The 17,664-nt window shown below is 36.6% G+C and overlaps 1 protein-coding gene across 2 annotated transcripts; it reads right to left on the bottom strand.

Moving 5' to 3' along the window:
* Positions 1-8,581: 8,581 nt before the first annotated feature.
* LOC306854090 (coiled-coil-helix-coiled-coil-helix domain-containing protein 2-like) lies at positions 8,582-16,996 on the bottom strand. 2 transcript variants are annotated; one of them, XM_079391902.1, is made up of 4 exons: positions 16,799-16,982; positions 15,736-15,997; positions 13,667-13,820; positions 8,582-9,267 (listed from the first exon to the last, which is right to left on the bottom strand). In XM_079391902.1, the coding sequence occupies exons 1-4, from the start codon at positions 16,843-16,845 to the stop codon at positions 9,143-9,145; spliced, it is 588 nt and encodes a 195-aa protein (XP_079248028.1). In that variant the 5' UTR covers positions 16,846-16,982; the 3' UTR covers positions 8,582-9,142. The 2 variants fall into 2 exon arrangements, with proteins under 2 accessions (XP_079248028.1, XP_079248029.1); XM_079391903.1 differs by lacking the exon at positions 8,582-9,267 and adding an exon at positions 12,397-12,587 and having other exon boundaries at positions 16,799-16,996.
* Between the last annotated feature and the right edge of the window lie 668 nt (positions 16,997-17,664).

Below are 17,664 nucleotides of genomic sequence, written 5' to 3'. Positions count from 1 at the left end.
TTTTTAATGAATCAGTTGATTTGGAAATCCAACTACTGAGTCATCTTTTGATCTGATGACTCATTTGGGCCCGATTGGAACAACTGAAATGAAAGTGTACATTTACTCTCATACTGAAACATCTCACGATGTCATGCAGCATGATGTATTGATGTCATAACTATCTCTTGAACATACTATCCTGTATAGTTTTCAGTAGTGTGCTTTACATCTATTATATCACATCATTCTGAGTGATGAATCATCTGTTTCCGCTGCTAGAGAAAGCAAGATAGCTTTTGGACTATTCTCAAACAAGGCAGCTCTGTTCTGTGTCTGGCCCTTCTTTACCCAGTGTCCATAAATCTTGAATGCACAGGCATCGATGAGCTTGCGAATAAGGCTTTACTGCATAGGGGTCGCTCTTGATCACGTCTTTGGTAACTGGCTTGGTACGTCGATAATTGCAGTAAATGCGCACTGTTGCCAAAACTGTCATGCAGATAACCTGAAAAACACAAGTGTTTGCAATAAACCTAAATGGATTTCCACCTTTATAAAGGCAATATTTTTCTGTATTTGTCATCTTTTCTGTCAAATTCTTAAATGTGATAAATCAACACAATTCAAATCAATTGAATATACACTAAGGCTGTTACCAACCAAATTAAATCAGCATCAGCAAAATGTTGCAGAAAAAAAACAAAAGCTCACTTTTAAAAACTACAACTACAATTAGGTTGTCTTAATAAGGGAGTCATTGAATCATTCATTCAAAACGGCTAATTCATTGTTCTAGGAACAATCCAAGTAACTGGTTTTATCAATGGACCATTGAATAATTCACTCAGCCGATTCATTCAAAAATGCAGATTTCCTCTGATTTGTTTATTGCTAAGTAATTCAATAACTACATCGTATTCTCAATTATATAGACCCTACCTTGAACTTCCTGTACGGGCTGAAATGTCGCACCTCTGCAACCACATACTGCTGGAAGAAAGGGTGGTTTAAGCAAGGCATCTCTGGCAGTGTAACGTGCCTCAGGATTCACCACCAACATCCTGGAGATCTGAGAAAGTTTACACGCCCCACAGAGTGCAGGTTAGCGGATCTAGTGTAGGCTTGTATTCATTGGCTGTTAAAGCTAAACAAGTGTATTCCACTATTTTGATATTCCCAGATCTGCTTCAGGTCTTTGACAGTGTCTGAACGGTCATCCCACTCCAGAGAGGTGAACTGGTAGCTTCCCGACAGGATCATGCGCAGCATTAGCATCTGCTTCCTGTGCCAGAAAGGAGGAGAACTTGCAAGAAGGGTGTACATGATCACCCCTGTGCTCCAGCTGAAAAACACAAGAAACGGTGCCATTTCTCAAAAAAAAAAAAATTGGTATCATAAGCTTGTCTTTGGTCGTCAAGACCGAGCTTTTACATATATGCTATGAAAAGTCTTTCTGTAATATATGAGGGTGTACTCGCAGATCAACTACAATATATATATATATATATATCTACAATATATATATGTATATAGTATTTATAGAGTTGTAACTTTTAGTTTTAGTTACTATAAAAGAAGAGGAACATTTAGACTAAAAATCTTATATTATTATATCTTATAATTTAATATAATAAATATGATAAGGTTATATTATAAATGTTTAGATATTTTATAGGACTATATTAGAATACTGGTTACATTAAAACATACATAATATATTGGATAACGATTTTTTATGTATAAATTCATATAAAATATACATTTATATTAGAATAATATATATATTAGAATTAGTGCTGTTATTTAAGTAATTAAATTAATCGTGATTAATCGCATCCAAAATAAAAGTTTGTTTACATAATGTGTGTACTGTGTATATTTATTATGTATACATAAATACACACACACATACAGCATATATTTTGAAAATATTTACATGTTCTTACATGTATATATTTATATTAATATGATTTATATCATATATAAATATATTTAATATATAAATGTAAGATTTTTTCTTAAATTTATACAACCCGAATTCCGGAAATGCTGGGACGTTTTTTAAATTTGAATAAAATTAAAACTAAAAGACTTTCAAATCACATGAGCCATTATTTTATTCACAATAGAACATAGAGAACATAACAAATGTTTAAACTGAGAAATTTCACACTTTTATCCACTGAATGAGCTCATTTCAAATTTGATGCCTGCTAGAGGTCTCAAAAAAGTTGGCACGGGGGCAACAAAGGGCTGAAAAAGCAAGACATTTTGAAAAAGATTCAGCTTAGAGAACATCTAGCAACTAATTAAGTTAATTGACATCAGGTCTGTAACAAAAGGGATGTCTGAGAGCGGCAGAGTCTCTCAGAAGTAAAGATGGGCAGAGGCTCTTTAATCTGTGAAAGAGTGCGTAAGAAACAACGCTCCTCAACGTCAAATTGCAAAGGCTTTGCAAATCTCATCATCTACAGTGCATAACATCATCAAAAGATTCAGAGAACCTGGAAAAATCTCTGTGTGTAAGGGACAAGGCCGAAGACCTTTGTTGGATGTCTGTGGTCTTCAGGCCCTCAGACGACACTGCATCACTCATCGGTGTGATTCTGTCACTGACATTACTAAATGGGCCCAGGAATACTTCCAGAAGCCACTGTCGGTAAACACAATCCACCGTGCCATCTGCAGATGCCAACTAAAGCTCTATCATGCAAAAAGGAAGCCATGTGTGAACATGGTCCAGAATCGCCGTCATGTCCTGTGGGCCAAGGCTCATTTAAAATGGATTGTTTCAAAATGGAAAAGTGTTCTATGGTCAGACGAGTCCAAATTTGACATTCTTATTGGAAATCACGGATGCCGTGTCCTCCGGGCTAAAGAGGAGGGAGACCTTCCAGTGTGTCATCAGTGTTCAGTTCAAAAGCCAGCATCTCTGATGGTATGGGGGTGCATATGTGCATACGGTATGGGCACCTTGCATGTTTTGGAAGGCACTATGAATGCTGAAAGGTATATAAAGGTTTTAGAGCAACATATGCTCCCCTCCAGACGACGTCTATTTCAGGGAAGGTCTTGTGTATTTCAGCAGGACAATTCAAAACCACATACTGCAGCTATTACAGCAGCATGGCTTCGTAGTAGAAGAGTCCGGGTGCTGAATTGGCCTGCCTGCAGTCCAGATCTTTCACCGGCATCAAATTTGAAATTAGCTCATTTTGTGCATAAAATTTTAAAATTTCTCAGTTTAAACATTTGTTATGTTATTTATGTTCTATTGTGAATAAAATATTGGCTCATGTGATTTGAAATTCTTTTAGTTTTCATTTTATTCAAATTTAAAAAACATTTCCAAAATTTGGGTTGTACATGCAAGTGTGTGTATTTATATATACATAATAAATATACACCGTACACACACATATATTATTTAAACAAAAAAAAATATTTAGGATGCGATTAATTGCAATTAATCATTTGACAGCACTAATTAGATTATCATACATATTAAAAGATACATAATGATTCTTAATAAGAATATTTAATTTTTTGTCTCACGGTAATGTGTATTAAAATCTCCCTCATCAGTTATGCATGAAACATACATATATAATTCATTGGTCATTCTTGCAACAGTGACGGCTACTCTGTTCCTGGTTAAAGGTCAGAGGGCACGCCAAATAGCAAATAGCTCCTCCAGTTAACATAACCTCTCATAGAAGGATAGCATGAAACCCAAATGCAGGAGTTGCACAAACCTGACAACTACTGGTCAGAAAATGCAGGGATGTTTCATCATGATCTGATCTGACCTCATACAACATTTGCAAAACATGCCACGATATGATTAAAATGTGATTAGATTCAGGGGCCTGTGATGTCAATATCGTGACTATTTTACAACTTTACATGCACAACAAAAAAATATACTTAAATTTTTTTAAAATATTATCAAAAAATAAATACTGAAAAAACATCTCGACTCACACGTTAAGAAAAAACATCAGGTTGCTCGCCATTAAGTTTTTGTCCTGGTGCAATCTGCACAGCAAAGCCAAAATCAGTGAGTTTGATGTTCATATTGTCATCTAGAAGGATGTTTTCTGGCTTTAGGTCTCTGTGCACGATGTTTTGAGAGTGAAGGAACTGAACCACCTCTAACAGCGACCGCATAATCTTCCTGCAAAATGAAAACATTGTGCTGCAAATACATATGCAAAACTGTACTGTTGTACATTGAGCTATGGTCGTATTTCATCCCAAAATCAAGACAAAAAACAAGACATTACTTGGTGTTGACGAGACATTAGTGCAGGAGTTCATTCCGACTGGAGTTCAGGTCCGAAGGTATTCAGAAAGCACACTGATATTTTTGGGCATTTCTAGATGTTGTATTTCACGTCGCGTTTTTATTTATCTTGTTTTCTCAAAACGGTGCACTTGTGTGTGCGATGACAAAAAAAGATGAGAGCGAAATTTGAACAGAAAAATGAATGCAAGTGATTTTATCACACATTCCTGCATTTAAACCTTTCGACAATTGGCCACATTCACGTTCACTGTAAGTTCCTCACCTAAACTTTATTTATTTTTATTAATAACATCCAGTAACTTGTATTAAACTCCGAATATCCCTTTAAATCTGCATAAATTAAAGGAAGTACAACAAACACTTTAATGATGTACAAAAACTTTGGACTTATTTTTTTCTTATTATGATATTGAGAATGATATTTTCTTACATTACGGTACTGAGAACTAAAAGGGGAATGTACTTAATTGTCATGAAAAGGATGTCACAAAAAGCCATTAATGAATGTAAAGCTGCTGATTTTATATTATTTTATACTTTTGATTTTGTGATGAATCACTACTGAGCGTAACCTTCTCGGTTAGGTAATCAAAAAACTCTCCTTTCTTCATCCTGTGAGAACAATATTTACTGCATTTAACTATGTTTCAAATGGTATTAGAATTAAATGTTAATGTAGTTATCATGACCTCGTTAATTAAAAAAAATTATAAACAGTACAAATATTTACACGTTAAGAAATTTGCTGGAAATAAAAGCAGTTGAATGTGAGAGAGGAGTTTATACTGGAATATGGTATCAATGAACTCTACTTACAAGTCAAACACTAAGAAGAAGAAAGCTTTTGTTTCAAAGGAATCCTTCAGTTGAACTGGAGAAGCAAGAAACAATGTGTTCAAACCATTTGAGACACTCTAAAGAAATAAGTATACTTTCTCAAGATACTGTTCACCATATAAAGCTGCTACTTTGTGGATACTTACTGATATTTTCTTGCCCACACACTTTCTTGAGGATGTCCATGTCTTTTATTGTGGCATTTCTGATCTCCTCAGGACTCATCTTATCTGACGGCGTGATGTCTATGACCTTGGCTGCATATTCCTGAGAGGTGCGCTTATGGATGCAGCATCGAACCACACTGCTCACCCCTCTGCAACACAATCACCATCAATTACTACTCTCAATATCACATTATTTGTTGTAAAGTATATAACATTGTCCAATTAACTCATTCTATAGCATATAATACACACAGAATCAGTTATGAATCCTAAATGAATAATGTGTTTTAGGGAGTCACGTGACGTGCTCATGAACCTGAACTCGAGTAGAGCTCTGTACGTTTGGCCTCTTTTTGCAGATTTTTTCATTTTGTTTTAAGTTGTATTCATTGGTGGTGCTTTCACTGATGGCATGCAGTCGTAAACAGCAGGAGTTGTCTCCATCGGCTTCTCCGATTAAGAAGAAATCCAAGTCACCGACCGCGAGCGACATGATGGACAAGATGGCGAACACTGTTGCACACTCTAAGAACCAAGTTGACGGCGATGCGGAGCGAGTTCACTTCTCACATGTCAGTTGTTCCGTCGCTATGCTCTAAACTGGATCTTCTTACAGGGGAGATGACAGAACAAAAGAAAGTTGTTGCAGATCAGGCGAGTAGCTGCGCTCGAGCAACAGGTTCTGGACTTACAGGATCGCAATAGGCGCAGCAATCTGCATCTGGTTGGATTGCCTGAAGGTTCCGAAAAGGACGACCCTATGGGCTTTTTGAAAAGATCGTTACCGAAGTGGCTCCCGTCTCTGGCGGGCAAAGAAATTGAAGAGGAGCGAGCGCATCGCGTGTACACAAGGCTCTCCTCAGATCACGCTAAACCACGGGTTTTCATCTTTAAACTGCTGCGGTACACGAACAGGGAGCTCATTCTGCGGGCCGCCAGACTTCATGTCCCGGTGAAAACCTCCGACGGAGCAATGCTGTCTTTCTTTCCAGATTTTTTTCCGGTCATCGCAAAAAGAAGTGCATTTGCGCCAATTAGGAAGGAGACGAGAGACGCTGGCATCCAGAATTTTCTCCTTTATCCTGCAATGCTGAAGGTCATTCTCAATCAAGGTGAACCTAAGATGCTACACTCCCCAGAAGAAGCAAGAGTTTTTCTCAGATCCCATTCATCCACCAACTCTCAGTGAACTTCAGCTTGATATTTGCTGTCTAATCGGAGAAGAGATGCTCTAAATGGTTAGGTGTCTTTCACTGTTCACTTCTTAATTCATAGTTCATTGTGCTTACAGTATCTCTTACTGATTATGATATTTTATTTGTTTTAGTTGTATTCTTTTATCTCTCTTCTCTTTTTTTTTAAACAGAAATACTACCTAGTCAATATGTGATTATGGGGCCAAATGTTGGTGCTTCAGTAATGTGCAGGTTTTTGTTGACGCCACGGACCATATTAAGGGGTGCTGGCAGATCAAGGTTTGTTCTTGGTTTGATCTGCCATAGTTCATGGGAATGTGTTTATGTTTTTTTGAATGGTAACGGGGAGGGTGGTGGTGGTGGTGGTGGGGGGGGGGGGGGGTAATGGTAGACTCAACTGGTTTTATTCTCAAACTTGTATTTTGTCTTATTATGCAGTAATTCTGTTTGATACCTATGACTGAGGGGTATATGGGTATATGGCTATATGCCCCTCACAAACGTACAGGCTTTCTGGATTTTTTGCGAAGAAAGATTGATATAGTGTTAGTTCAAGAATCCCATTTGAAAGAGGAGGATATACACAGGTGTAATAAGTTTTATGAAGTGGTATCTCACTCATCTTCGGATACTAAAACCAAGGGTGTCCTAATATTGGTGCGGAGCACTTTAAATATTACTATTTTAGAGAAAGGTTGTGATACAAATGGTAGAATAATACATATAAAAACAATAGTGGAGAATAGGAATATTGTATTTCTCTTAGTTTATGTCCCTTGTACTCCTGACCCTACTTTTTCTTCTGTTTTGTCAACCTATCTCTTGAAGTTTTCAGATTTTGAAATTGTATTGGGTGCAGATATGAATTCTGTAATGTCTCATATCTTAGATAGATCTGGACCAAAGTAATCACTCTCAAGCTTTGTGTTCTGACAAACTTCGGCAATGTGTAACTTCATCCTCGTTGGTGGACAGTTGTCGTTTATTAAACCCTTCTTTCACTTTCTTTTCTGCTACTCATAAATCCTATTCGCGAATTGACTATATTTTCATTTCTACTTCTTTATCTTCAGCTGTTCGTGATGCCGATATCTGTGCCATATCTCTGTCAGATCATGATGGAAATTTGTGCAGATTATCTCTGATCCCTCGGCCATCTCGTGCCACTAGATGCCGATTTAACCCTAAATTGTTACAGGATGAAAACTTTTGCAGTCAATTCAGAAATAAATTTGCTGAGTTTATTGAAATTAAGCAAGGTTCAGTGGATGATCCTCGAACACTTTGGAATGCAGTTAAAGGATTTATAAGGAATAACTCAATTTCATATGCCTCTTTCCTTCAGAAAAACTGACACAAAAAGATAGTTGAACTGGAATCACAGCTCCAGAATCTGACTAGAGATAATCAGCGTTGTTTCTCAGACAATACACTCAGTAAAATCATGGAGGTTAGGTCCGAACTCAATTCATTACTGAGATCCAGGGCAGAATTCCTGATCCAAAGATCCAGGCAGAATTATTATTTTCAAGGGAGTAGACCAAGCCACATTTTAGCCCTAAGATTACGCAACAATCAAAAGTTTGCTAATATTTTAGCAGTGAAATCCCAATCTGGGCTCATTATGACAGACCCTAAAGACATTAATATCGTCTTTCACTCTTTTGGGTTGGGGTGGGTTCTAAATTTGTACAGCTGCTTTTTGTTTTGTACTACTGTTCCACAGAATAAAATTCAATAAACATTTGTTACCAAAAAAATAATGTGTTTTAAATCTCTTAACCAGATTATTGTTACATGTTGGGTTTTTTTGTGACTGTTCCATGTCGGGTTTTCTGTTTTCCCCTGTGTCCTAGTTCAGTTTAATTAGTCATTGTGTGCACCTGTCCACCCTCGTTATCTGTCCCTTTATAAGTTCCTGTGTTAGTATGTCTGATTGTCGGTTATTGTTGCTATTATTGATGTGTGTGCACTCCCCTGTTTGTATCTGCTCCTGGAATCCTGATTAAAGGAAGGACAATTGTATATCCTCGTCGTGTGCTCCTTGCTCCGCACCACACCCGTAACAATTATACACGTACTAACACCTTCCTGTTAAATTACTTTAATGGAATTATTCAACATTTGCAATTATAAGTACATTTGCGTTTAGTTCATAAATGAGTCAAAATTCTATTTCTCTTTGTCAAGCCCTACGGTAATTCATCAATAATTCACAATGTTTATAACATTCTAAATTCTACATTTAAATTATAAATTTAGATCACTCATAAATATTATAAATATGCATTTTACAAAAATTATTTTGATGTAATGTCAATTGCAAGAATTATTTCTTGTTTTTTTTGTGGCACACAATATTTAAAAAATTGTGTGCCACAAATTTCATTCACTTCTAGTTGTATTTTGTGTTTAATAAATTACTGAAAATTGCTGAGATTATTACTTTTTATGATCAATTATCCCACAAACACTTTCAAGAAAAATCCATCTTTTTCATATTTCAAACCAAATTCAAAATAAATATTTGGAAACATTTTGGAAATATTTAGAAATTAACAAAACAAATTAACAAGTCATTACAATGAAAGATAAAATAAAATATTACATAAATTGGGGTGAAATATGACCTGAACACTTTTTGGTCTTCACTAAAATATCTGCACAATATGACAATACCTTCCAAGGATATCCTTTGGGTCATACTTCTCATAAAAGTCCTGTGCTCCTGCCCAGTCAGGAATTTCATCTTCTTCAGTCATTATTATAGCCCCACCTGGAAGAAAGCTGGGTTACTACAAACCTACAGCACATCAGATATCTTAGACATACATGTTTACATGTGTTACTCTCAGAATAAATCTTTAGAAGTTGATTATAAAATAATCACAGCATCTAATAATATGTTGGTATTGGTTATAAAATAATCAAATAACCCAACTATAACATTTATTAATAATACAAATAACAACCACACAAAACACTGAAAATAATAAAGCTTTAACAATATAATAATAATAATAAAGAAGCCTTTACATAAGAGATATCAAAAGGAATACCAGGGTATACTTTGAAATATACAAGGGTACTAAATAATTACCACATTCAAGTACCTTGTATTTACATCATACTGCAGGCACGTCCATAATCAATTTGAGAAAAAATATTATTATTGTTTACTAGTGGGTGCAGGACAATAGTTCATTTAAGTGAGGATAGCAAAAAAAAGTAAACACATATCCAAAAATTCTTCATACAGTACCAATAAAATTCATAAAAATTTGGGACCAAAATTTATTCAGACACTTTGACCATGTTTTGCTGAAGTGTTTTTTCTTTAATTGCTAATGTGACCTTTTTAAACCACAGACTGAACAAAATTAAGCATTGCTTGCTAATTGGTTGACCTAAATTGTTATCTAATACTTAAATTCAACAGCTGACAGCTATTCAACCTAATTCATTACATAGCTTTCTATCGACACCTCTGCTGCCTTTCAAGATCCAAAAATAAATAAGCCGTATTAAAGACAGGACAGTCCCATATCATATTTCCACTCTAATAAGAAGAAAACCAGTTCACACTTACATTTCTGTATCAATTAATTATATTCTTACAAAAACAATCATCCATTCACAACTGATTCTTTTATTTAAATGTAGCCTATATGGGAGATAATTTAATATCTATTAAACCTATTACAGAAGTTGAGATGACTGTAGTGTCTGCTAAATGCATGCTATATGTCAGGGTTCCTCAAATCTTTCTCTGGAGGTCCAGTCTGTTGCAGAGTTTAGCTCCAACCCTGATCAAACTCACCCACCTGTGATTTTCTAATGATCTTGAAGACTCTGATTAGCAGCTCAGGTGTGTTTGATTAGGGTTAGAGCTAAACTCTGCAGGAGTGGGACAGATTTGAGGATCCCTGCTATATATGAATAGACATTGTGGGTAAAAATGACAGCATAGAGCACTTTAACGTTTCTGATCTTTTTATTATTCACTGTTCAAGACCACATCATTTGAATTAAACATTTTTAATAATATCACAAATTCTCATTTGCAGAAAAATTGAGGAGCGTCTCGCTGCAGAACACAAGATCCAGGAGGTGTGGTTGGATCCAGCTCCTCCCACTTTACATATAAGGTGTGTTCGAAGTACCGCGAGAGCGTTTTGAGAGCAGCTGGCACAGACCACACAGCTGTTTCACGATTGGCCAGATTCACCACATGACAACAATGATGTGTGTTTCTAACATCTTCAAATCCAATACTGCTCACAAATCTGATTTTACTTGTAAAATATCACATTCGTGTGAAAAAATGGACTAAAGCTAAGCCAAACTTTGAACATTTTATAAAAGAGATTAAACAATAGGATACTACATCAGATAAAATTAAGAACACAAAAGCAAGAAAGAGCTATGAAGCTTTTTGTTACTTTAAATTGTTGTAATTTTACCCCTGGCATGAATTGTTTCACTTTACATATTCTTATGAATATTTATTTGTTTTTGTACTTGTTGTGAGTTGCATATGCTTGTACAAACCCTTGTATAATGTTTTTAGAACAGTAAAAGCTTTTTTACTGTATAGTCGCAATGTTATATTGAGTCACATTTAACAAAAAAACACTGATAAAAGCAAATATACCCCACTTTAATGGTATTTAAATAGTATATGTTTATGTTGAACTTTATTCTTGAACAGATGGCCCTGTATTAAGCAGTATATAAAAAGTGCTCAAGTGTCAAGTTACTCATGAAAGCATTTCTGAAACGTCTGTGCATTTGACAAATATTGCATGTTATTCACTTCATCTGTGATAAGAGTATGCAAACACCGCGAGAGCATCACTGAGCAGAAAGTGTCCGACTTCATGACTGCAAGCGGCTACTCTCAGCGATAGGTCTGTGAGGCGCTGCATGAAGTCGAACACACCTATATCTAAACCTACCTATCTCCACCCCCTGAACCCTAAACCTACCTATCTCCACCCCCTGAACCCTAAACCTACCAATCTCCACCCCCTGAACCCTAAACCTACCCATCTCCACCCCTAATCCTACCAATCTCCACCCCCTGAACCCTAAACCTACCAATCTCCACCCCCTGAACCTTAAACCTACCAATCTCCACACCCTGAACCCTAAACCCACCCATCTCCACCCCTAAACCTACCAATCTCCACCCCCTGAACCCTAAACCCACCCATCTCCACCCCTAAACCTACCTATCTCCACCCCCTGAACCCTAAACCCACCCATCTCCACCCCTAATCCTACCAATCTCCACCCCCTGAACCCTAAACCTACCTATCTCCACCCCCTGAACCCTAAACCCACCCATCTCCACCCCTAATCCTACCAATCTCCACCCCCTGAACCCTAAACCCACCCATCTCCACCCCTAAACCTACCAATCTCCACCCCCTGAACCCTAAACCCACCCATCTCCACCCCTAAACCTACCAATCTCCACCCCCTGAACCCTAAACCTACCAATCTCCACCCCTAAACCTACCAATCTCCACCCCCTGAACCCTAAACCTACCTATCTCCACCCCCTGAACCCTAAACCCACCCATCTCCACCCCTAATCCTACCAATCTCCACCCCCTGAACCCTAAACCCACCCATCTCCACCCCTAAACCTACCAATCTCCACCCCCTGAACCCTAAACCCACCCATCTCCACCCCTAAACCTACCAATCTCCACCCCCTGAACCCTAAACCCACCCATCTCCACCCCTAAACCTACCAATCTCCACCCCCCAGATGAGGATCCAACCACGCCCCCTGTATTTTGTGGGCTGCAGCAAGCCCTACTTGGAGAAAATCACATTGTGATCTCTTCTACAGTAACTCAAGCAGAACAAGAAGAAGCAAACAAATCAGAAAGCTGCAGTTATCTACACCAGATTTATAAATACTATTCATCACATTACACAGCATTTCTTCTTTTATTTTTCACATAGGCCCTAATATCAGAATGAGATGCAGTTTTAAGAGGAATCATTTTCCAGAAGCGAAAAGACGTTGAATGGCTATGGAATAGTTGTGTTCATGTCTTCAATCCAAACCTCATGACAGTCCTGTAGGCGGGGGGAATAAAACCTATTAATTACTTTAGAACAATACAACCCATATCTAGCCCATTTCTGCCGCTGAATAAAAAATAAAAAAGGTAATTGCGACTATTTATCTCATAATTGTGTGATTAAAAACTCGCAATTCTAAGAACAATATCAGACTGTATATCTCACAATTCTGTGAAAAAAAGTCTAAAAGTTAAAAAACGCAATAACTTTTTATTTTTTATTCAGTGGCGGAAACGGACTTCCCTACATATCCACTGAAAAACTATGATAATGGAGAAAATACAGCAAAGGAATGTTGAAGCAAACTGATGTAGGCAAATCCTCTCGCATACACCATTTACTGCAACAAGAGAACAACTTTGCATAAATGTAATGGTTCACGTTAAACGGAAATGGCAATTATGTCATCATTTACTAACCCTAACGTCGTTCCCAACCCGTAAGACTTTCATTCATGTTCAGAACACAAATGAAGATATTTTGAATGAAATCAGAGACATTTCCATCTCTCCATTGACAGTTTACACAACTACCACTTTGATGCTTCAGAAAGTTCAGAAAGAGATCCATATTACATACAAACCCATATATTTTCTGAATAGACTCATTCGCTTTAAATGATGAACTGGTTTAATTTAGGCTTGTTTAACGAAAAGATGAACAAATGTCCTACAAGATTACAATGACATGAGGATTTTTGGGTGAAATATCCCTTTAACTTCCTTTATTTTAAAAGGTTTCGGTATTAACCATTTGTTAAGCTATTGTTCAGCAGTTAAACGGTTTAATATACTGCGTGACAACATCAAGATGAGAATCCATGTTACCAGAACTATTAATAATGTTAAAAGAGTATCAGTTGATTTCTAACAATTCCTTCAGTCTGACAGCAAATAAATTAATGATTAACCTTTAATTATTCACATATAGTTGACTAAAAACTAGTTAACATTAGACAAATCGGTGCAAATTTCATCATAACTTCGGCACTGGACTCAAAAACTACAAATAAACTTAGCATTTAATGATATAATTTTGCAAACTGGTGCCACTAACAAGTTCTGTGTACGTACCATTGGAGAATTTGCATTGTTTCAGTACTTCGCTGAAGCCCTCGCAGAGTTTGAGGTCGCTCTGTGTCTGAGCGCATTCAATGAACTGCTTCAGCTCATATCCACAGGGACTCTGCTGCTGCTGCTGGTACATGGGCTGAGCCTGGTAGGGCTCCTGTGGGGCCGGTTAGGATAAAGAAGCCTTCAGGATTATATTGTTATTTTCAAGCAGAAATCCTAAAATCATTTAGCATGATCAACCAGATATAAAAGATGAACGTAATTACTAATACATGGCTATATGTGATGTTTGTCAGACAAAACGTCTATTTAAGGATTTAAAAAAATATTCTGAGAGACTTTACTAAGTGCTTAAATGCACTTGTGGAGTACTTCCCTTCTTAGAAGTATATTTGGTATTTTACAGTGTCCTTGTTGCAAATTACATGTACATACTTTAGTAATAACAACAAATTAAGTATTATTAACCCGAAACCAAACCCTAAGCATATAGTAAGTACATGTAGCGAACTAATATTACTCAGTACTTAAATGTATAATTACACCGTAACAAAGACACCATAAAATAAAGTAAATAAAACTCTCCTTGCAGATAATGAAATAATCTTAATGAAATAAAAAGCCACTTAAGTGTACTTAAAGAGAGACTAACACACTTAAGTACAGCTTTAAACAGTGCACATATTAAAACTTTGTAATAACATACAATTTACAGTACATTTCATGTCATACGCTTATTTTGGTTTGTTGACCAACATACTAAGCCACATGTTAAGTACTTGATTATAATTGTAACTAACGTTATTACTTTTTCAGTTAACATATTTTAAATGTACTAAACTACAAAAAATATTTAGATACATGACATACAATTGAAGTCAAAAGTTCAGAATCTGCAAAATGTTGATTATTTTACCAAAATAAGAGGGATCAATCAAAATTGATGTTATTGTTTATTTAATACTGACCTGAATAACATATTTCACATAAAAGACGTTTACATGTAGTCTACAAGAGACAAAAATAGTTGAATTTATAAAAATGACCTCGTTCAAAAGTTTACATCCCCTTGATTCTTAATACTGTGTTGTTCCCTGAACGATCCACAGCTGTTTTTGTTTTTTGTTTAGTGATAGTTGTTCATGAGTCCCTTGTTTGTCCTGAACAGTTAAACTGCCTGCTGTTCTTCAGAAAACCCCTTCAGCTCCCACAAATTCTTTGGTTTTCCAGCATTTTTGTGTATTTGAACCCTTTCCAACAATGACTGTATGATTTTGAGATCCATCTTTCCACACTGAGGACAACTGAGGGACTCATATGCAACTATTACAGAAAGTTCAAACACTCACTGATGCTCCAGAAGGAAAAGCCATGCATTACGAGCCGGGGCGTGAAAACTTTTTGAATTTGAAGATCAGGGTAAATTGTACTTCTGGGAAGCATGCAAGTATGTTCTGTAGCTTCTGAAGGACTGGACTAAATTAAAAAATATATATTTAGGCAAAACCAGAAAAATGTACACATCTTCATTATGTTCAAAAGTTTACACCCCCCGGCTCTTAATGCATGTTTTTCCTTCTGGAGCATCAGTGAGCGTTTGAACCTTCTGTAGGTCAATAGAAATTACATTAAAGTATACTTACCGTATATACCCATATACCTTAAATGCTTGTCAGGACATTTAGCAATACAATATCTCCATAGAATACAGAAGAAATTGTGTAATGACATACTAAATCCTAACACTAATTAAAACAGGGCTGTCCAAACTCGGTCCTGGAGCTTCAATCCTAATTAAACACACCTGAAGCAGCTAATCAAGCTCTTACTAGGCATACTAGAAGCTTCCATGCAGGTGTGTTGAGGCAAGTTGGAGCTAAACTCTGCAGGACACCGGCCCTCCTGGACCGAGTTTGGACAGCCCTGAATTAAAACAATGAAGTGTCCAAAAGCATCAGTTTGCAGTTCTAAAGTACATTATTTCAGTGACAAGCTGCAAAAGCGTACTACCTTTTCTCAAAGGAGAGCTGAGCGTAACGGTTCAAACAGGTAGTTTGGCTTGTGTTTACCTGATAGGTGACATCAGGCCTGGCAGCCTCTGACTGTCCACCTCCGCTGAAGCCACCGGTCATGGCGTGACCTATCGTGTGTCCGACAGCAGAGCCGACCGCAACACCCGCCGCGGTGGACGCCATCTGAGCAAACATCCCCGGCTGACGGGGCGCAGCAGCAGGAGCCGCCACCGCCGATGGTGGAGCAGGAGCGGGCGCTGGAGCGTATGAGCGTGGAGGAGCTGCTCTAGCCATCGGTGGAGGTGATGGGGAGGAGTAACTAGAGTGAAAACACACCATCATCTACCTGCACAGTAAGATCTCTTCATACAAGGTTCACACACTAATGAACTTCCAAGACAATCATCAGTATTTGATGGATTTTTATGACTGTGGTTACTATATGGTTGCTAGAGTGTAGGCCTGTCGCAATAATCAATATATCGACTTAATATATGTACATTACCTCAATCATTTTTAGTGACACAATATATCGCCCATTATATTTACTTAAAAATTCATCCACTTGCGCCAGTGTAGGTACTAATAATTTGATGCTTAATTTCCATCATCTAAATATTCTTAAAAATGAAAAGTTTGTTGTCCTTTGGAAGTGTGTAGGCCTTCTTGCATTATTATGCATGATTATATAGTCATATTGTACATTTATTACTCATCAGTATCATCAGTAAATATAATTTTTTTTTTTTAGATACAATTTTCTTCTCATCTAAAGTTCAATATTAATCTTTAAAAACCTGAATATTTTGTCTAAATTAACTCAAAATGAAAACAAAAATGATTTAATACACTTTTAAAGAATTCTGGAATTATAAAACCACTGGATTTTCATAAAAGTGCATTTCTACACAAAACTCGAGCTTTCAGTTGCGTCTGTTTTACACCAAAGACACATTTCAGAGTAGAGAATAATTACAAATGTTTTAGTTTGTATTAGATTTGATTGGCTCGTTCATAGACACTCGTGTTCATATATAACAGCTAACAGAGAGACTTCTGAAGCGGATTGAAACTGTAGCGCATGACTAGCACTGAATCATGATAACCGCTCTTAACTCACCTGCGAGGACTCATCCTCGAACTTCTGCTTCGGCTTCCTCTTGGCATCTTGCTTTTTTATGACAAATTCCAGAAAAAGATCCAAAACTCGCTGGAAGTTGTGTATTATTAATATTTCTATACTCTGTCTGTGCGCTACTGACCTTCGCGCTGTACTTTTAATCCGGGGAACTTTCTAGTGTATTACATCATAACGTTTGACTTCCGCTCACGCGCATGCTGTACTTCCGGAATATGCCGCAACGATTGTGCATCTTCAATTAAATAAAAGCTTATTATTAGTATTATGTTTATTAAATACTAATTTTATAGTTTGTATAAGATATTTTCAACAATGAAATACAAAATGTATTAGCGTTGATTATTTATTTTGATCATAATTATTCAATTTTAAAATGTGAAAAATCAATATGTACAATGAATATAATAAATACTTCTTCAGTAATAACATTTATTCTTAACTGTGACTTTAGCTTTTTTAACTATTAGTATTTTGCGAGTGTAAATTATATATATATACACAGTACAGGAAAAAATTAAATACCGACTTTATAGTGCATTATAATAATGCATAATAATGGTGTTATGACCCCTGTAATTGGCTACACATCAGTCCATCATGGTTTTATTGCTGTCATTTTAGATCGAGTCTGATTTACTTGATCATGACTAACTCTATTACTGTATAACTTCTTATTCATTTCATTTGAAAGCATCTCATTGGATGATTTGGGTTTCTAGGCCTTGCACAGGACTATCAGAGAAATTCACCTTGACTATAGAAATATCAGTTTGCTTGGAAATCAGTTTTTAAGAGCGTCTCATATTTCCTTGACTCTTGGAATATGCATGTGTAAATTATCAGCA

Source organism: Barbus barbus (genome assembly GCF_936440315.1).
Source record: "Barbus barbus genome assembly, chromosome: 34".
NCBI lineage: Eukaryota > Metazoa > Chordata > Actinopteri > Cypriniformes > Cyprinidae > Barbus > Barbus barbus.
This window is presented reverse-complemented; position numbering and strand designations above follow the sequence as displayed.

What these genes read in the sequence shown, in the direction of transcription:
- LOC306854090 (XM_079391902.1), bottom strand. Translation starts at nt 16,845, where the DNA reads ATGCCAAGAGGAAGCCGAAGCAGAAGTTCGAGGATGAGTCCTCGCAG. An exon ending in TCGAGGATGAGTCCTCGCAG is followed by an intron (nt 15,998 to 16,798) that starts GTGAGTTAAGAG and finishes TTTTCACTCTAG; the next exon opens with TTACTCCTCCCCATCACCTC. An exon ending in ACAATGCAAATTCTCCAATG is followed by an intron (nt 9,268 to 13,666) that starts GTACGTACACAG and finishes GCTTTCTTCCAG; the next exon opens with GTGGGGCTATAATAATGACT.